Source organism: Opisthocomus hoazin, chromosome 2 (genome assembly GCF_030867145.1).
Source record: "Opisthocomus hoazin isolate bOpiHoa1 chromosome 2, bOpiHoa1.hap1, whole genome shotgun sequence".
Taxonomy (NCBI): domain Eukaryota; kingdom Metazoa; phylum Chordata; class Aves; order Opisthocomiformes; family Opisthocomidae; genus Opisthocomus; species Opisthocomus hoazin.
In genome coordinates, this window is record NC_134415.1 from 23,084,157 (window position 1) to 23,106,421 (window position 22,265).

Here is a 22,265-nt window from a genome sequence, read left to right on the forward strand (position 1 = left end):
ATTCTACGTTCCCTTTTGTACCAAGCATATGGGGACAGCTATCTTTTACATCAGTTAATATCATGTGGTACAATTCACATCCTGAAGACAGAAGACAACATTCTAGTATCATTATAAACTGCAGAGATCCAGGATCTGATTTTACTAAAATAAACACGACGTCAGGGCTCAGTTTTACTGAAAGTATACTAGAGTTACCATCTTTTAACAAGGCTGGTCAAGTGCTTGGTCAGAAAAGCCACAGCATTTAAACCAATCATACAATGTATGGTATACATGGGAATACGACCCTATTCCTGGAAAAAAACCACCAAAAAATGAAACTTACCCTTCAGTGTTAGAATTATGAATTTTAATATTTTCCTCAAAATTGCATGTTTGGTCTGTGGCCTAGTGAAGGAACTCTATGTGTACTAGTAGGAGTTCCACTTTTCAGAGAATGCTAGAAATGCTACACCTATGAAACACTTGTAGACCGATCTGTAGTTGCTCCAAACAAACTCTAAATTTGAGGAGTACAAGCAAGCTCAGATGCGAAAGCAGTGCTTCTCCATCTATGCTACAACGAGCTGAAGACACCAGTTCAGATGATAGACAAACCATACTTTGAAGAGGAGATGGTGCAAACACTAGTTTTATGCAAAGGATACAAACACTATTCAGCTTGAAAGAACAAAAAAAAAAAACCACCAGGAATACCTTGCACAGGATTTATGTTTTAAAAATTTTGTATTTGGAAAAAAAGTTTAGAGCTGGAACTAAATGCAAGCGTTATTTGAGAAAATAGTGAACCTTTATTTTTGCAATTGCTATCACCTCTCCATGCACAAAGGATAAGGCTGTCTATTCTTCAGCAAGGATATATAGTCACATAAGTACAGAAGTTTGAGGGAAGGAAGAGGGAGAAGGGGAAGAGTAGACCAGCAACTGCTGTTAACGCTGCACCCATCTAAACAGAAGATCATTTCAGAACAGCTGCTTGGAGAAAACAGTTACATACCTTATGTAAACAAGTGTCCACTACCCAATTGCACACTTTTTCCAGGTCATCTGATACTTCAAGTCTAGACTTCACAAATTCACAGAGCTCTTCATTGCTCATTACATCCCAGATTCCATCACAAGCCAAGATGATAAACTCATCTTCTTCTGCCCTTAAAATTTCACAAACCTCAGGCTCTGGAGAAACAAGTTGTTCTGTAGGGCCTTTACCATCAACACATTTGTAGTCATAGTCCCCCAGAGCTCGAGAAACTGCCAATGAACCATTAACACGCTGAATCATGACACTGCCTCCTGCATTCTGGATTCGCTCTTTCTCCCTTGGGTTGCAAGGTTTGTGATCCTGTGTTGAAAAACAGACTTGTCCATTCCTATAGAGAACAGCACGTGAATCACCACAATTGATAAAGTATACATGCTCAGGTGAAATCATAACTCCCACTGCTGTTGAGCCACTTCTGTCCATCCCATTTCTGAGGTCTGAGAAATTGCGCATATACTCATCAATTTTCAAAAAGCCAGTTCTGATTCCACTCTTGACATTTTCCACTGAAGGTTCAAGAGCAGATCCAGGTTTTTCTGTCGCCCTAAAGTCTTCGTTGTTAGTGATGTGTTCTAATAAGTGCGTGGAGCAATAATTTGCAACACGAGATCCCGCATGACCATCATAGACAGCAAAAAAGGACCAGTCCTCTAAGCCATGGGGAATACCTACAACAGCTGTGTGAGCATCTTCCATTTCCACTCTCCATCCCTGCATACTGCTGAGGCCATAACGCAAGCCATTCCCTGCACCATGAGCATTATGTTTTTCAGTTTTGGGTTTATCCAAAAATGCACCCATGTTTCTGCAATATTGAATCTGGAAAACAGAGAAGAAAAGTCTTATTTATAAAACCAACACTACACATAAGCTTTGGTCCACCTTTGCTGTGTTCTTTCTTTATAAAACTAGTGATAAAGCATGCACGTGTGCAGAAGTCATTAACTATAATGAGGGGAAAAAAAGTAATGACATGAATGAAGTGTGAACTTACAGATTCCTGCTTGCATTCTTGGTGGGGTGTTGTGTCATTTAAAGAGCTACATCAAAATTAAAGGCTCTCCATATGAAGGCATAGTAGTTCACATACATTTGCAGCCCTGTCAACTTTGTCATTCTCTGCAGAAACTAATTCATGCTGCAAAAATAGCAACCATATGACTCCTATTCTCTTTCCAGTTTTATTGAGGCATGAAGAAAACCTAATACTTCATAAATAACTGACTGGTCTCACCAGCTTTGCATGTACTGTGCTACTTCTGGATTCTTGTAAAGCATGGCAAAAGTGACAATAGGGGAATGTAGATCATCTGCCAAAGGAAACAAGAAGGCAAATCCCACTTCAATCCAAGAAAACATCTCACAGGATTTTCTTAATAAATTATACTTAGTCCTTTGCAAAACAACACTTCCATTTTTACCATCCCTAAAAGACATTCATGTATCTACATGTGATTTTAAGTTCAAAGATGCATTGATCTTGATTTTTAAATGTATCCAGTTACCAGAGATACAAGCTACCTAGGGGAAGAAAATAATCCACAGAAAAGTTAGAAATTCTTCATTATCTGGAGACCTACTTCAAAATATATGAGAACAAACCATCTCCAGAGAGCAAGCCTGGAAGTAAAATGCAAGTAATCTATATTGAAGCTCTAGAGGACTTGCAATTTCCTCACTTGTACTAGACTACCTTGCACTTTACGAAGGCAGCAAAGAACACATTCTTTAATCCACAGATCCCACAGCAGTTTTCTGAGAACTTCAGAAACTCAGATACCACAACCTCCCATCATGCTAAGAATGACTGCCCCAGGAAACGCTTAGTGACTGAATGTGAAAATTATAGCAACCTCCATCCAAAAAGAATTCGAGAAGATTCTGCCATGACTGATCCTGAGCAGTCAGTCACTAGGTCTCTGACACACTAGTACCCACCAAGCCTGCAGTCATGATAATCTAGTTCTGGTTTAGGAGTTTGTTACCACACCAGAAAAAGAGGTTAAGAAATCCTTACTTCTGCCGTTCCCCTCACTTAAACACATTTTCAGCATACACAGCTTACTCTGAGAGGGGAGATAAAAAGAACAGTACAATGCAATGAGGAAAAGACTACAGTCAGATTCTGCACTCCACCTCCCTGCTTAGGGTAATCTTTAGGACTTTCCTCTAGATAATCTAGACTTCTGCTAAATTGACCTCCATGAAGTGCTGGGGATCTCCAACATTCCACAGACTCCAGCAGTTTGCTCACCAGTTATGCCTCTTTTGGAATGTATCTCCCACTCTTACTCTAATACAAATTTAGAGAAACTTCCCTGAATACAGCAGCAACTTCTTATCTGGTTTACTTTTTAGTCTGGTTTTACTGTCTATCTTAATTTAGGTTTAATGGCTTTTGATTCAGGTGTTATTAACATCATGCAAAAGGAGCAATGTGGTTCTGTACCAGACTGATAATCATGTAACTTGATGTACTTTTTCTTTAAAAAATAAAAAGTAGAGAGAAAGCACCTGGCTAAGTCAAATCAACTGAGAAATGTCCGAATTTAAACAGCTCTTACATTCAAGTAATGTGTTATTTTTCTAATTTTAAGTCTTCAAATTATCTGTTCTGACATGGAACGAAACACTAACAAGACTCCAGGTTTAGAAAGATTCTTTAGAGAAGATGATTTCTTCAACATTCAGCTAGAAACTGAGGTTTTGCATGGACAGTATAAATACTAACACTGTGCAATTGCCCCCTCTGGTTCAGCTATCAGATACTATCATGATTTTTGGTCATTTCTCATTTATTAGGGAACTCTACACTTTCATAACAGCTAACTGTCTCTACGTACCAATCTTCTGCTATCAAGAAGCCTGATGTTATAACACAAGTCTTCTAACTTAGTAAATTATCTTAAACAGCTATTAAATGGAAAAAGAATAAGGAATTGTGTGACACTAAAGAAAGTGTCCTGAGCCTTTTACGCTCTCCAAAATTGGCATTCCATGTAAAAGGTACACATTCTTGGCTGCAGAATCTATAGTAAAACCAAATTTAGAGAACATGCTCAAAGGTTGTTGCCAATTTGCTTTTACTCCATTTAAGCATAAAAACAGTCCTCAGACTGGATTTTATAAAGCAAACCCAGAAGTACCAATTTCAGATAATGGCACATCAAATACAAAAAAAAGTTACAGAATGACTTCAAACCCGTATCTAATGTTCCCAAAATACTTTTCGTACTTTTAAGAACTTAAAAAGTCATCAAGCCCTTTCAAACGCAAACTAGCCATTCTAAACTTCACACACCCTCCCAATCAGCTAAATTTTACTATATTATCTAAAAAATTCCATGCACAAGAAACCACAAATATTATCTTTATTCTCAACCTCTGTAGTCACCATCCACTGGCTGCTAATTATATTACATGGAATATTAGAGACGAAGATAAAATAACTATACAACCTTATGTTATGCATAGTACACTTCACATTGTAATTTGCAAGTGAAAGTAGTAAGTTACATTCTGCTCGCAACTATTTGCATCATTACTTTTCCTTCTTTATCTGAAAAGAATATTTGCAACATTGCAAATCGCTGGAAGCAACACAGCAACAGAAACGAGGTATTCATTACTTAGTGAGATACACAGCCAAAATGCTTTTCACAACCCCTTCTCTTGAAAGATCTGATTTTGCTCTGAAGAAACAAATGAAAAAAAGAACCAGTGTCAAATGGTGTCATAAAAGCAAAGCAAGCAGTGCACACCACCACAAACTAGTGTTCTCAGTATCTGACATTCTCAGTTAGGAGCTGAACAAGCTTCACGTAGTTTAACAGCTCAACTAACATCAGTAAAGGAGATTCATGAAAGGATTTTAATAGCTGATGACCACTCTTCCACAAGTTACACACAATATAAAGCTATTATAAAAGCACACTAAAACATTCTTACTGGTAACATGTAACACACAACTGAAATGCGGCCAAAATGACAGAAGTCCTCCAACACTTCAGACCTTGTATAACATTCCTTTAACTGAGTGAAGTATGTCCTCATGTTCTTAAAAATCAAGTGTGGAAGAAATCATATGACTACGGAAAAAAAATCAAAACCCATTAATTGCAAAAACATCTGAGCTCAGTATTGAGTGTTGTGTTTTAGATATACAAAATAAAAAATAGTGCTTGAAAAAGCCACCAAAAGCACATGTTCCACACCCTAGCTTTACTGATTTTATAACTAGCTTCACTTCTTACACCACAGGAGTGAGAAACTGAAAAGATGATACTATTCAAGATTATATTATTGTTGATATTCTGAATATACTATTTAATATTACAAATCTTTAATAAAGGATGTGGAGACTGACTTGCAATCAGTAAGAAAACAGTAAGTTTAGGAATCAATTTATAGTTGGTCCTATGAAAGACATCAAACACATAGAAGAAATTTTTCTATCACTGTGCATATTATGTAGACCATATAAGGCAGCAGCTGGTTTGAAGACAAGCTGAAAAAGTCAAGTCATTTCAGTGAGTGTGGAAGAAACAGTGATTTCACTGACTCACTGAAACTCAGGTTTTCAATCAAAATCACCAGTGACAGTGAGGCAAAGACGACTTTTAATAGATGAACACCTATTCTGTTAAAAACTTCATTTTTAACAGTAACAACTTTAAGCATTTTTAAAAACACTAGGAAGTTACAGAAAGTAACAAGCAAATGACATGGCATGCAGATGAGCACAGTATATTCCTATCTGGTGCTATGCACAAACACAATTTGAGCTTCACACCTACAGTGCCAACACACACAACTATCTCTAGCAGTTAACTCAGCTGTGTATTCACCTGTGAACAAATTAATTCAGTAAATCAGAGATATTTTAATGAAACTTGTGATTTCATACCAAACTTTTCATTTTTTTAAAGCAACTTTAAAAAACCCAACACACCACCAAAAGACACACACAAAACCCAACACAAGAAAACTACTTGTTTTTCCAGTAAAACTCTTTTCTTTTTATAATGTTTCATTTTGGAGAAAACAGTACCCTGGTACTCACATTTAGTTTTGTCCCCCTTTTAACATCTCAGGCTAGATCAGCAAACAAACTTGAGCACCTAAAAATGGGACTCAGCCAAAGTGACCTGCAAAAATCCTGCAGAAGGCAAAGCCTATCATAGGCCTAACCTGGTGTTTCCATCTCTCATTTTAAGCACACTAGTCTAAATAAAAGTCAATCTTGACACAAGCAGCTAGACAGCATTAAAGTCAGGTCAGAATTCACAAATTACAGAATTATAGAACAACTCATGTTGGAAGAGACATCTAGAGCTTATCTAGTCCAAACCCCTAATTCAGAGTTCAATCAATATGATATCCAACACCAAAGAGGCCTCAGACTCTTGTCTGGATCCTTGTCAAGTTTTTGAACGTGTCCAAGGATGGAGATTCCACAGCCTCTGAGCAAGCAGTTCATGTCTGACCACATTCATAATGAAAACAGAACTCCCATCAGTGCAGCTTGTGTCCTTTGCCTCTTACTCTTTCATTACACACCTCTGGGAAGAGCATAGCTTTACCTTATCTATACTCTCCCATTACACAGATGGAAGACAGCAACCGGATCCACTTCTTGGTCTGAGAGAACAATTTAATTTCCTTCTGCTGAAAATATTTACCCCATGTAGATTATTAGATGAAACTTTCAAAACCTGCAAGACCATGAATACTGTAATTCCTAAAACTTCCTTGGAAATGGAGAGGGCCATAGCTCTCATCCATGCTCCACAGACTATTCTCTAAAACGACATACATTCTTCAGATCAAGAATGGAAACCTAGGATTCCCTTCTTCCAGCAGTATTCCCATCTCTGAGAAAAATAAAAAAATAGGAATAAATTGATAAAAAACAATCACCTGGTAAGTGCCAATAATCACCAAGGCTCAAAAGCTTTTGGAAGGCCTTCAGGGGAAGAAGGAATGGAAGAAACTGAATCTGAGCAATGCATGCTGTTAAAGCAGCAGCTCTAGCTACCAATCTACTGTACGCTCTTCATCTCTAGTTTTAAATCAATAGCTAAGCCACTTCCAAAAGAGTTCAGGGCTGTGAGTCTCTAACAAAAGCTGACACCCCTTTCCCAATGCAAAAACCTAACCTAAGGCTTACTTCTCTGAAGTCCTAACATATATTGTTCTCTGATGTTTCCTACCTAATCCAAATGCTACACGAGGTCCTTATCTCATACACAGGGAACATAAGCAATAATTCAGGCTCAGGAAACCAAACACCTCCACCATTTTGAGGTATGGAAGTATGAAGACAAAAGCCATATCCCTCTGACACACAAGAAAAATTCATTACTAACATCCTTTTCCCCACAGCTATACAGTGAAGACTCTTTTTGGTATCAGATCAGCCATATAGTAAAGGGTCTTAAAAATAGGGCCTGTGCATAATTTTGAATTTCTCTATTTAAAAGAAAAGCAACTACACTGACTGATTTCCTCCCAAGATCTACTTATAAAATGGCAAATGGTTCTTACTCAGTTACAGATACCCATGATTTTCTACATCATCATAAAGGGGAAACAGGCAGCTATTTTAAATGAAAAACACGCTCCTTTCCGTATAGATTTATATTTAACAGGCAGAAATATTTATGTGCTGGTTGTCATGAAGGCAACCAAAATGTAATTAGATTATAAAGGTTTAAAAGCCATAATCACAGTTTTTGTAGATACTATAAAATAATTTTCAGATCACACGTCAGTTTCAAAGTGAAGATCAGAACTAGACTAATACCTTGATGGCCAGCAGTCCCAAAGGTAATAACGTATCTTTTCACATAATGAGAATGGTCCAACATCAATCTTTCGGGTTTAAGTCATAAAAGTGTACTATAAAATGTCCCTTCCTCAGCAGGATTAACTCAACGGCCAGTCATTTTTAATAAGTCAGTGCTGTGGAAAAGAAACAGTGCCAGAGTTTCCTGTTACAAAACACATGTGCTCCTGCTATAAAAAAAGAATGATGTTTCAACAGAAAAAATACTGCACTAGATATTAAAGATTTAGGTGACCAATAAACAATCAAAATATCTGTGACAAACAATTCCAAAGCTTATTGAAAGCTCAGGAAGAAATAACTTTTCTGGTTTAAGTAAAAAATTCAAACTTAGCCCCAGTAGAAAGCTCCTCTGTTTGTCTCCATCATAGTCTCTAGTGCGTACGTATGTGCATACACACACTCTACACATTACATGTGTCTACACACACTGTAGATAGTTCTGACATTCATAAAGATTTCCTGTACCCTTCAATCTACACAAGAAATAGTGACAGAATGTTGTAAGTAACCTTTTACTAATCCTGTGTTTACTTACAATACACTATCATTATACGATCATTACAGTTACATCATACTATCTATTTATACCATATGCATACTAAATATAAGTTCATTTGATGAGTGAAACCAGCTTTAAAAGATCTTTATTTTTTATTACAAAAAACTTGGGATTGCTTTTGACTTACTGACCTTAAAAATGCTGGCACCACATAAATTTACATTAGGCAAATAGTTACTGAATTTTTGAGCAAGAGGTCTCCTTGAAGCTTGGCTGTAACAGCTACTTTATGTAGTCACAAGTACTGGCAGAGTCAAACAGCAATTATTAGAATCTAAGAATGAGATCCGAGTATTTCACTTTCTCTTGAAAATGAACTACATAAAAGTACAGTGATTATCATTCATGCCGACTCACTATGGGGTTTATTTGTTTTGAGGGTTTTGTTTCTTTTTAAATAAACTGTGGCCATGGGAGTCACCATCAGGAAGGATCTCAGCTGACCTAAGATACTGACACAAAGAAATTAAGTATCAACGTAAACCTTTAACATAGAGCCGACTACCAAAAACTTTTCCTGCCAGGATGACATTTAAGAAGCTCACTAGGCTTTTAAACTAGGAATTTCAAAAATGTTGCAAGATATCCCCATCACTAGGTATAATACATGCCTAGGAGCTACAGCTGTAACTTTGACATAAATTTCTGCATCTCCATTGTTACAACAGTTGAGGGAAAAGAAACAATAATAAAAACAAAACACAACACAACATCCCCCATCACACTACTTTTAAATCAGCAAGTTAAAAAGGAGATGAAGACTTGAGAATGTGTTTCAGTCCTTACCCTGAACTGTTTCACTGAAGAGGTGCAAAATTTGCTTTAGTATTTTGAAACTTTGTGCCTTTGACTGCAGTGAGTTTAGAAGCCCGCAGCTTAGACAGCAGATCCAAGGGGGCAGCAACCTTCAACAGCAAAGACAGTGAGGAAAAAATAGAAAGGAGCACTAAGAGCTGGGTTAAGAGCTATAACCTTTTTACCTTTGTTAACACCAGAAAAACATATATGCTCGTTGCCTTTTCAGAGGTTCATTTCATATTCTGCTTTCTTGCACCTTATTAAAACATGAATGAAGCTAGGTAACTGCAAATCTTCAAGCTCAGCCTACACGGCAACCATATGTCTCCCAAGGACAAGTTGCACACTTCCATGTTGTGGCTTCTTATTTTTCTGGAATGCAGTTTGGTAGGTGCAGAGATAGAGATCGTACCTCAGATATTCAAGATGAACTTCACAGAAAGCCCAGAAGTGAACTCTGAATCTAGCTTCGCAATCACAGCATGTAGTGCAAAGCCATCGGTGCCCAGGTTGACACATTTTTTACAGTCACCAAGCCTTTATCATGCAGCTTCACCCTTATATAAGTTGCAGCAGTCAACTTAGCACAGTTTTGTGGCCAAATGAAAGCTTAAAAAAAACCCATGCAGTGTTTTTCCTCGTTCTCTACATATAATTCTGTGCTTGCTAGTGTGACTTCTGACAGCAAGCAGCTCTTAGTTCACTTCAGCGCCACGGCTGGGGACTTCCTGGAGAGGAATGCAGTGTCACTCTCAGTAAGAAACACTACTGTCATCAGTCTCATTAATGTCACTCATCTTAGTTTTCCAGCTAACACCTTCAGGTTTTCTTTACCAAGATTTCCACCAAACACTACAAAGTCTGGGAAATTCAATCCCCTTTGTTATCTGCAAACAGTTTATCCGAGTTACAGATCAACCATACAAAAAGTGACACAGAAGATACACAAATACCTAGGCTGGTTCACCAAGTACAACAACGCTGGGCCCAGACAGCGCAAAGCAAACAGACCATTGCTTCTCGCACCTCCATGGGAACAGAATGAAGGCTAAAGTCTGTCAGAGCCAAGAGAGCTCTGCGTAAGCCAGTATTCATGCTCTCATACAGCTTTCTTGAGGTAGGAGTTTGGAGCACTGGCACCCAATGGTGCAGTGGGCCTACTTGGTTAAACCAGATATTACCTGTTCACACCTAATAACCCTGAAGTAACATTTTGTCCTTAACTCTGCAACAATGTATGCTTTATTATACCACCCGGAAGACAGCACTGTACTCTTGCTTATTCCTACTGACCATACTATGACAAGATTTATATCCCATGATATTAACTGAACTTCCTTTTGTTTGCCTGTATCCGCTCACACTTCCTGTAGCCAATAAGCATGTTCTCATTTCTCTACTGGACTACTCAAAACCAATGTATGCGTCGCACTTGGACGCTACAAAGCAATGATTATTCCCTAATAAAGTTTACAGTTATTTCTATGCAGAATATTTTTTTTTGTTCTCTAAATTCACTAAGAGACCAACTATTTTCAGTTAAATTTAGTTTGCTCCTTATCAATCAATGTAACCACCACCAGCCAGGTTTTTATTAAAGAAATAACACCTAAGATTTTGAAGAAAGTGAGACGATGTTTAGCCAATATATTACTCATATTAAAACTGAAGAATTTTTTTTACTCATCAGCATGAAGCAGTATGTCACTAAAAATGAGTTCCCCTTTATTCTAAATTTAGGCACTTACGACATCTTCTCTTACTTTTTTCAATGTTTGTTTACCAAACAAAAAGCTTCGAATGAGTTTATGTGAGAATAGGGCAGCACTGAATCACAAATTCATACCATCAATAAGCTGTTCCTAAACAGGTCTGAAAGACCCGAGTAAGTGTTCTGCAGCAGGTCTGCAGAACTACAGTAAAACACTAAACCATTTATTTACATAACTGAGGAGTGACTTGTTGATTCACACAGAAATCTGCGGAAGTCCGACACAAAGGTTGGGCTAGATGAGTGCTAGAAGTCCATTCCAACATAAATTAGTCTATGACTTGCACAGTATAAGAAGAATTGTGCCTTTTTTCAACCTGTTACATCACTGCAAATTAAGCACAAACATTCAATCAAGACAACAGTAACAAAAAAAAAAGAACCCCAAACAAACCCAAAACACATTTGAACACTTCTTTCATTGCAGCAACAGAACAATCAATGCCACCTCCTTGGCACAAACCTGTCACTGATCTATGCATCATCCAACTTCAGAGTAAGACATACTAGACTGCTTAATACCAACAGTCCAGACTCTTGTCCTACCATTACTGACAATATCAGCCTAAGGCAAGCAACTCTTCCTGTCAAACATATCAAAATGTGAAATCAAGACTGAAACACCTTAGCTTAATGATAATTCTGCAGATTCGGTATATGCAATAAAGCTATTTCATAGACAGTCTCAAACACATACTCCCTGTTTAAAAACAGAAATAAATTATTCAGAAACATACAAACCAAAATATGCAGTATCTATAACAGGTATTTATGGTGGTGTGGGTTTGTTGGGATTTTTTAATTAATATAGTTTCATAGCATTTAATTCCTTTTTTTTTTTAAAAGAAGTCAAAGAACATTGACTTTAGTTCCCTACACACAAGTTTAGAAGATAGTGATAGAGTAGTGGGACAAGAGTTATCTGCATCATTGTCAGATAAAGTTATGATGCAAAACCAGCAGCCAAAACATTTTCACTGACCTGGAAGAAGACATCCACCTTCACCCTTGAAAAGGTGATTCAAGAGCTGAAGCTACAGTGGACATACAACAAAAATTTAGAGATTTTCTGTAACCGATTAAAAAAAGGTAACTTAAGCAGTACTGCTGCTATCGGCACATTTAAGGAAATACAGACCTTGAGGGGGAAAAAAGCCACACACAGACGGAAACGCTGATCTCAACACAGTGCCAAAACACTTCACGCCTTTTACTGACTGACACTGTACAATCTTTTGTGTGAGAAAATACCTTCCTCAAAATCTGAGTCAGCACACATTTAGGTGATGAAAAATTGCACTTTTTTTCCATTTATTAACAGTGCTTCGTATTATAGCAGGGAGAAGCTACGCTTCAAGTTATATTTCCTCCCTGTTGAAAGCAAGATTAAGCAAAATTCAAATGCATTTAAAGAAAAAAAGTCACATCCTTTTATCCAATCTGTTCTGAAATTTCTATTGAATTCTTGGTCAATTACATATTGCAAATTTAAACACAGTGAAAGCAAAAGCGATTATACCTTCCCATAGATTTCCAAGTGGCAGAATTTACTCTTACCTGTAATTGTAACCTTGTCAAGGTTCCAGTTCAGTGCTGAAAGAATTAGTTTACATTCCTGCTGCCAAAAAGCACATAACAGAATGACTTGCAAAACCTTGAGATAGAAGTACAGGACACAACATCTGCTTTATTTTGGTATTTCCTAGAAAGAAACAAAGAAAGTAGTTAGCTACTCCGGATGGTTTACAACAGATCTGTACATGAATTTTTTTCATGAATACAACTTTTTCCTAAATTGAGGTGCTCGAACTAAAGCTATGTCTGGATGTCAAAAGACCTTTCAGTACACTCTCTAAACACCACATGAAAGATTCATGATAACAAAGAATCAGATTTATTTTTTCCCCCCATTTCCTTCACCAGCACAAACTAGCACTTAAAAAGTCATCTTGCCTATTACCTGGCATTCAAGTCCCTAAATTCAGTAACAGAAGCAACAGCTTTTGCGTGCCTGCTAACATTCGTGCTATTTGCTTAATTTTATTCACCCGCTCAAATGCCTCTCCTTTAGTGTTTGACAAGACTTGGACCCACCAAATGCAACATGTATAATTTGTACGCTCTATTCTGCTTGCTTAGATGTAAAAATGCACAAGAGTTTAAAACAAAAGCAATAAGCTTCAGTTGTAAAAATATTTCAGCTCCTCTGAAATAAGAATCATTATGTTTCTTTAAAAGTAGCTTCTATAAAATTAATCATTAATTCAGGTTAAAATGTAAAAGTAGCAGATAACTAACAATTCAGATGTGTGTATCAGCAAAACCATCTAGGCATCTACCCATTGTTTTGAATAGGACATAAATGCCCAAAGTCCTTCATGGATCAGGGACCACATATTTAATCTTATAAACCACTGCATCTTACGGAAGTTACCATGACAGTACACTGGCAGAAGGAACTACTGCAGGAAGAATTCTGTGACAGCCACCTTTGTCTGGGGCATGAAATACAAGCCTTATTGTAACACTGATGATTTAAAAATGATTATGGCACTCTGATGAGCTGAATGAGTGATAAAGGGGACATACTGCAGACCTTAACTTTAAGCCCACTGACCGAAGAATGGAGTATGATAACATTTCATGATGGCTTGCCTCTTTGAAACACTACATAGTGCTTTTCAACTATCAGCAAGTGTCACAAGCAAGAAACTGCTCAAATGGAGGAATATTTCACTACTGTTTGAAGAATTGCAGAAGTCCAGTAAGTTTCATGCCTGCAATGTTACACTGCTGCAAGCCCTGTATTTTCCCCAACATTCTCTCTTCTTAGGCACCACAAGAGAATAGATGGTTAAAGGAATCAAACTAAGCCAGAAAAAGTCGATTATTTCCTGCCACTTGAGCTCTCTGAACCACCTTAAGAAATGCAGGATCAGACAAGTGCCAATGCTAGAAATGCAGAACCAGCAGCTGCTGCCCACTCAGATTTGCTCAGAGTATTGTGAAACTACACCTTAAGCAGCATCCACTAAATCATTAATGAACTCTGAAAAAAGTATTTTGAAAGAACTAGACAGCAAGTATCCTAAATCATTGTATTGGACTACATGGCAAAAAAGTTCAAGAGTTTATCAGTAAAAAAAAGTTGTTCCCACATCCAAGAAATTCGGGGGGGGGGGGGGGGGGGGGGAGGCGGGGGGGGGCAGGGAACAACAACAAAACCCACAAGCAGCGTAGATTCACAAAGTTGTACAAAACAGCTGAATTCCCTCTACTAGTGACTAGGGCATGAACACAAAATGCAACTCCCTTCAGAAGAGCCCTTTAACTGTGAGGGTACAGGGTGCTTGCGTGATGAAGTGCTTGAGAGCCTCAGTTCTTCTGATGCTACTCCATAGCCTTTAGAAGTGGTTGACTCACAACAGCAGACCAAAGACAAGCATCATGCTTCCCAGAAGCAAAAGGCTTGACCCCTCCCAAATCCTTCTGCTCTACAGAGGATGTGAGAGCATTCATTAGACAAGGGTGACTTTCAGCCCGGGAGCCAGGTTGCTTAGAGTAGCGCAGATTCAAAGGTAGATATTTTGGGCCAAGAGCATCTTACCCCAGAATATGGTCCTTCTCACTCAAATTCTATCTACACTAATTCTCAGAAGTAAGAAATACAGGTATTTTGTGTCTCGAAATACAAAAATATAAGAAAATATATAGCAAATATATTAACATATATACTCCACCACCAAACGCTGCACAAAGAGGGGACATCGCTCCTACTGACTTTTGCACAGCAGTGACTCTTACTTCTCCAAATAAGCCGCATAATTTTTTTTCCATAGGATAAGACTCTTAGATTCATGATTTAGCTTCAGCCTAACAAGCTATTATATCCAGCCCCCAACAATTTGTACATAGAAAATGCTCACATACACAAATCAAATGGTTTTATCCAGATTGCTAATCATAAAGAATAAATCATCACAAGAATAAAGATGAATGCTTCATATTAAAAGCTTAACAAAATTGAGATGTATTACGTGTTTTATCTGGGCTCCTTAAATCTTTGAGGTATGTAAACACTTCATATTTCAGTAGAACTAAGTTAGTTCAGTAAACATTCACAATTTTTGCTCCTAAGACACCAGTACTCTATGGTAGAACAGTGTTTAACTGAATACAACTTAAATATTCCTCACCTAATAAAAAAATCTTAATTTCACCGTGTTTACAGTATTTTCTTCAGAGGGGAAACACTATGCAGCCAAAGCCATCTTAAGTAAATCACTGCTAATGAAGTAAAGCCAACATTTGCTAGAAAGCACGTAAAAAAAAAAAGCAGTCTAGACAAATTTCAAGAACCCTACCATGTTATTTTACAGAAGGGTAGGAATCAAATGCTGGTCTTCCTGGTGATTGAATACATGCTTAATAACCCTAGTGGCAAAGCACCAATAATCCCCGAGCTGAATCCTAACGTTTAAAACAAACAAAACACACTACAACATCCAGTCCTTTACAAGTTTCCAGACTCTGGTCAGAGAAGTACCAGCAAAAACACTGGGTTTCTTCTGCTCCACAGTCAGCTATGACTCTGACCTTTTATGGACAACCAAATCATTGCTGTTTTAAAACAAGTAAACAAACAAATCAAGCTACTCCCCTGAACATCAACAGAAAGAGCTATAATCTAATATGTCATAACTGACCTTATGACATGACAATACCACCACTGCCAATATCATCCCCCAGAATTGTAAATTGGTTTACGCAGAAGACAGCAAAAGATTTTGCAGAAGTAAAAGATACTAGGAGGGAGAAGGAAAAGAGCAATAGTGTAAGCTTACCACAGATCAGCTAGTATACTGCAACCTCCCAACTGCATCTTCCCCACACGATAAATGTAAGATAACATCCCCCTCCTAAGAGGCATTCACTGGGTTACCCGATTCTTCCAGTAATACAGGAACACACACCAAAGGAGTGCACTAGCTGTGCTGCAATTTCACGTAGTAGTTCTTCCTTAGTCTACGTATATGATAAAGCCCAAACTAAAACAGGAGTTAACTTCTGTGCAATTACTTGAGACAACATACAGCTTTCACCCCAAAAAGAAAGTTGTTCATCCTTTGTAATATAAGGATAATGAATTCTCTCTGCATTTGCTAAATGGTTCTTGGTTCTATAAAATAACATTGTTAATCAACCAAAACTGGGCAAAGCCTTGATTTATGTTTTTGTGGGTGTGGTGTTTGTTGTGAGTTTTTTCCTCCTTCTTCAAATGTGGAAGCTGCATTAAAATGCTCATTATTACAACAATTAAAGGAAGGAGAATGAACAGAAGTTTGAAACTAAAAACTCTATGAAGCAATTCAAGTGCTTTATCTTTTCTAAAGCAGTTGAACTAATATTACGGTTTTGTAAAAAGTACAGTGGTATCTTTCCACCACATTTTAGAAATAATATCCAGGGTTTCTTAAAAAGCTAAATGCCTTGAAATAAATTTTCTTGGGGTTCTGGTGAAAATTTAGTTCAGCAGTTTGAAGTTGGCAGTTCAAACTTTTATTGCCAGTTAGTCACCTGAACTATTCAGGCTGAATAATTTCCAACAGGAACACACAACACACTATCACACTAGTATTTTACGCTAGTCTAAAAGCTTAGTAATAGTATGGACTTCACATTCTAATTAGGTCCGTACTTTTAAATAGCACCTCACAAATGGTGGACTTAAGCTACAGCATTGGTAACCTGCCTTTTGGTACATCTAGAAAGCAGTTACAAAAGCTATTCTGAATTTTTTTCCTGCAGACCTATCTTTAATACATAGTTGTAAGACACGTTTTAATTCCTAAATTCCCTGTAATTCTCTTTTAGGCAAGTTTTAGATCAGTAAAGTGTTATGGCTATGTAAATGTCTTGGCAGCAGCGGTAGCTTAAGCAATATTTGCTCTCAGCAGCTTGTTCCTGTTTCCGCACTAATGTCTGTTGCTCAGCCACATAGATAGCTATGCTGGTACAAGTGAACGCCTGAAGCAGAGCCTGCTCATCTAGCCAATGAGTAACTCAAACTCTGCTGAATTATACAAGCAGAAGATGAAGGAAAACCAAAAGCCAGCCTTACAAGAATTCAGAATGGACATATGCAATCTACATTTGCCTACCGTGAGATCGCTGGCAAGCACTCCTCTCTCCTCCTGTAACAGATCAGTTATGCTAAGCATAACTCAAGCACAGAAATATGGAATCATCTCTCAATCAGTTATGCTGGACAGCTTTTCAAACATCCAGTTTCACAAATGCCAAAGAGAAAGGCCACCTAACATGCTTCTGTAAAAATATCCAAGTACAAACCTTTTTCATTTTCAGTTATCTGATCTTTAGGTGAACTAAGGAGAAGAGAGTATCTTCAAGAGTTAAAATGTATTGCATTTATATGTTAGTGGTCTTTTGCAAAATATCTCGAAACCACGAAGAAGGATTAGAAGCAGAGGACTTCTACTTTGATCAAACGTATTTATTGGGGCTGCTAGGACTTTCTGGAGAAGAGCTTGCAAAAGTCACTAAGTAGCTTTTATCATATCTTACATTATGGCTGTAGTGTAAGTACAGTGCTAGATACACATTCTGCCTTCCACAGCAATCCACGAATTGCAGATTGAGGAATATGAGTTTATATTCTGCATGGGTTTATGGTTTTGTGGTGTGGGTTTTTTTTTTTTTCTTTTTTTCTCTTTTTTTCTTTTCCTTCTTAATGCAAAGGGCAGAGTCTGCAAACATCCATCTTCCTGATAAGGATTCAAAATTCCAGCTCAGGCACAGCAGAGTGATCTGCAGGGCCATCATCAGATCTTGTTTACTATTACTGAAGTGCCTATTTTTTGAGCACATTCCTATGGTGTATCTCCACAAGGTAAATTTATCATCATCTTACTAGCTAGGATACATAGGTAGCAACAGCTAATGAGTCAGTTTGAAACCATCTGTCCATTTGTTGCCTCTGAACATCTGGCCTTCAAATCAACATTTAAAAAAAAAAAAAAACACACAGTCACTCCAGGTGGACTACTTGGATTTTGTAAATATCCATCTGCTTAAAACAAGCAGAAGTCACAGGCTGAGCACTGGTTAAATGTGCTGAGAAAGAATCTATCACACCTGTCATCCGATAACATTACAGGGCATATCTATTCAGAAGTCCTCTGGGCCGAAACAGCATGTCCCTAAACCACATGCCACTTCACACAGGAGTGAGCTGTCTCATCCACTTTAGCTACCACAGCAGTATTAAAAAGCATCCAGAGCTTGTCATTCCTTTCCCCAGGAGAAAAGCAAGGTGTTAGCAAACTATGGTATTACTCAAATTCAGAAGTAATCTTGCAAATAAAAACTTTCTCTGTTGATTATGCAGTAGAAAGGGCTTAGCCCTTTCTTGCTAAGCCTTTCAAGACAACACCTTCAGAGTTCTTTACGGTCCTACACTTACAGAAGCTGTTGTCAGGAAAATCAGAGAAGGCAGCAGATTTCAGATTGGTTAATCCTGTCACAAGTATGTGCATTTGGATAATAAAGATTGTTATCAGCTTCAAAACAGTGTAGGATAAAGAATCAAGAAACTTGATATAATTATCTACTTTTATTGTTAAGATAGCAAAGGTGACAGCTTCAAAATTTTAAGATGCATTAGTTGTAGGATATAGCCAGAAAGTTTGATAGTTTTCAAAGGATTGGTATCGTTGCAAGTCTCTTGTCAGAAATGCTCATGAAGTTGAAGAACGGATTCTCTGCATAAGTCACCTGTTATGGTGACCAGCATGTAAAATTTCCGTAACTTCTTGACTAATTCATCTCTGCACAAATCTTCAATGATTTCTAAGCCTGCTAACAGCTATAGTTCCCAAAAAGTTAATTTTTATCTGTGTGGAGAATCTCACCCTAGCATCTAGTGGCAAGCAATGTATTTAGAACAAGTCAGCTTTGAATAAAGTCTGGCTACTATGAATGCAGCCAAGAAGGAATTTCTCATCTTCTATACCATATCATATATTTCTGCTGCTCCTGACAGAAAAAAGCTTAAACCCTGTTTCCACAACAAGCCTTCCTGTACAGATCTTGTATTTAGAGAAAACGTCCCAGTGAGGGTTCTCAAAGGCACAATAGCATCCCACTTCTTCTATCAGGGGAATCAGACCATTACAATACCTGCATATCAACTAATCCCATTTTTCCATCTTACATACCTAATACACACAACCCTAAGTGGGACCACAAGTATACCCAAAATGTAGAAGAAATGTAGATGCCACGAAGCAGAATGAGAAATGAGGAAAACTACAATATTTTAGTTAGAACCAGGTGCAGAAAATACAGTAAGAATTCCTTGATGTTGATATGTTTGACAATGACAGAAATCAAGTTGTATCAAATTTATAAGGCATAGCAAGAGTGGTTTTTAATGTCTTTACGATACAAGAATGCAAGTAAGGTTGGTTGTTACTCTTCCCTCATCCTCTAATGGTAAGTCTTCATATACAAATGAACTAAAACTGAGCCATCACAGCAGATCAGAAAAGGTTGGACATAGCTGACATTCTTGTGCAGACAGTTACAGGAGGCATAAATTCTCTGCCACACTACTTAATCACTTGGATCTATTTGTGGCTTTTTTAGCCATGTTGCCACTTGCTAGGTTTAAACACACAAGGAGTTAAAATTAAAAGCGAAAAAGGTCATTAAACACCATAAAAACAATCACTAGCACATTCAAATCAGTAACATAAGAACACCAGTACTACATGCTGCCAAATATTAACATTTACTACACTATAGGCATTTTAATGTTTACTGCAAAGCATCCAACTTGGAAAGAGATATTTCAAGCATCTGTTATGTCAACTAACAGCACACACACACAATCTTCCAAAAGAACTGATTTAAATAATACAAGAACTGAAGCCTCAAAATATGAATTGCCAGAACACGTAGTTATTTTTATACCTCAATTACAGTTTTAGAACATTTTTTTCCTTAGTCTCTTCCATGTTAAGAAATTTTTTCTACCTATTAGCCAAGTTACTGAAGTAACAGTACCGTATTAGTATGAAAAGAATCAGCATTTAGAAATGTAAAGACATCTCAAAATTTTTAAGAGGGTCTGTTTCCCGAGAAAGTCACTCCCTTATTGCTAACGCAGATTTACCACCTTCCTAAAACAACACAGTTGAACTGATTTGGTTCATTTCACATAAGCCCTATCTCAAAGCATTTTTAAGGCAGTTATAAACAAATGCTTAAGAGAAGCAGTTGATCCTACATAACAATATACCTGTCATCACATGGTAAATACTATTCAATGCACAGCATTTTATAGAAAATTAGGTTCCAGATCACAGATGGCTTGTTAGACTGCCTCAGAGAACACAGCACTTCCTCCTCTACTTCTCCATCAGGCTAGAGAAACTTTTAAAGAAAAAGTCTGAAGACTAATTAAAAAAATTACTGTCTCTAGGAACTGCAGATTGAAGCAAATTTCCATTACCTTTTTTTCTGGCAGCAGTCTCCAGTATCGTTGCCTGGACACATGGAATCTTTTTCAGGTGTCTGCATTGAGGCTATCTGAACTGCTTCACTTGTCATCTAAACAGAGGAGTACTTGGCAAGAAGCAGCTATTTGGCAGCTTGCAAGCTTAAATACTCAAAGTTTTGTCCAATTGGTACTGCAATTTTAGTTTCACAATAAATCACTTTGACTCACTTTTAATCAATACAGTTTAAACTCTCTTGATTTGCAATATATTTCAATGCTGAAGTTTCAAATATATCCATTGAGTAAAAACTGTTTTAATTTTGCCACTATGCAAGTATCACAATACGTGTCGAACTATACCTGCAAAAATTCAAAGGGCGATTTTATCAATAAGAATGTTAAAACTAACATGCAATAAGACCGTGTCAGTTTTCAAGAAATCAATATTAGAGAAGGTGCTTAAGGGCACTACAGGCAGTCAATGCAGTAATGATAGGTCTACATAGACTTGACAGCAAAAAGGGTTCCAGGAAGCAAGCATGTTAATAATTTAACATTCATTTTATGCTATTCATCAGGTCAGACATCAGCTGCAGGCAAGTTTGGATAACACAGATTAAGACATCATCTCCAGCTCCACCAAAGATTACTGCTCCTGTACACTGCTGGCTGCAAGATATGCCCTTGCTGGACTGAATGGTGATGGGAACATCTTAGCAGAAAGGCGCACTAAAAACTACATTAATTGCAGTAAGGTGGCAGACACCCTACTTTGTCATCCCATTTATAGAGGCAACATGTCAAGATATTTTAAAACGGTTTCTATCTTCCAAAGCTCGCATCTTAGTCTTACCACTTTACTGCACGTAAAGGTTAACCGGCACGTATTCTATACTAGGTTTAACAAACTGTCTGGATTAAATTAGGTATCCATAAAAAAACATATCAAGGCACACAAAGGAATGATCTTAAGTATTCAGGCTCTTTCACTTGTCGTTCTGCAAAAATCTGATTAATTCAGCAGTTTAAAAAGACAAGTAGACATTCAGCTTGGGGATTACACAGATAATTCAGTAAAACCTACTATATAAAAAACAGAACCACACAGTCACAACAAATTAGAAATAGGTACATGAATAGAAGACTGCTGATCTGAGCCTTCAAACAGGTGCTGAATTCAGCACAATGAGTGCCAATTTCAGTAGGTTTCCATCCCCCCAAAACTGAAGAGCTAGCATTAGGCAACCAGCTGCCTACATTAAGTGCTACTTGTACTTTCCAGTCCCCAAAACATCTCCTACGTCCTTCTGAGTGGCTCCATGTGAATGTCTCCACCATCTGTTCTATGGCTGGATACCATGGCCTTGTATCCCCCTTCTTACACACACACTATCATCTCTGCAAGGGATAGTTATGTGCCTCTCCATTCTTCTGAGCCACTTTTTCAGTTCCTCCCTTTTGAATGCCAACGCTAGCTCAGTCAACAGGACAGTCCATCAACATTCTCCCCAAGACTGGTCCCACTGAAGGGAATTCCCCTTTGTCTGCTACAGGTTTTATCCCCCTAGTCCTTGTTATATCCTCCGCTCTTCCCTAGGGGTGGTGTGGGAATGACACAAGAAACATTATTAAATATTTTGTTAAACTGTGCATGGAAGCTGAAGGCAATAGTATCACTCTGCTGAATGACGTTAATGGCTCCTACCACTTGACTGGTGC

At 37.7% G+C, this 22,265-nt stretch overlaps 1 protein-coding gene across 7 annotated transcripts in view; it reads right to left on the minus strand.

Annotated features, from left to right (window-relative positions):
• Positions 1–22,265, minus strand: part of PPM1B (protein phosphatase, Mg2+/Mn2+ dependent 1B) — a 61,723-nt gene that overhangs the window by 22,815 nt on the left and 16,643 nt on the right. For 2 of the 7 annotated variants that reach the window (XM_075412878.1, XM_075412872.1), the window contains exons 3-5: positions 20,559–20,906; positions 12,581–12,725; positions 1,001–1,864 (exon numbers count right to left, since the gene is read on the minus strand). In XM_075412878.1, the coding sequence (XP_075268993.1) occupies positions 1,001–1,846 (846 nt within the window). In that variant the 5' untranslated portion in view covers positions 1,847–1,864; positions 12,581–12,725; positions 20,559–20,906. Of the gene's footprint in view, positions 1–1,000; positions 1,865–7,850; positions 8,009–9,240; positions 9,360–12,580; positions 12,726–20,558; positions 20,907–22,265 lie in introns of those variants that run through there. The other 5 variants (XM_075412875.1, XM_075412873.1, XM_075412877.1 and 2 more) reach the window with 4 other exon arrangements.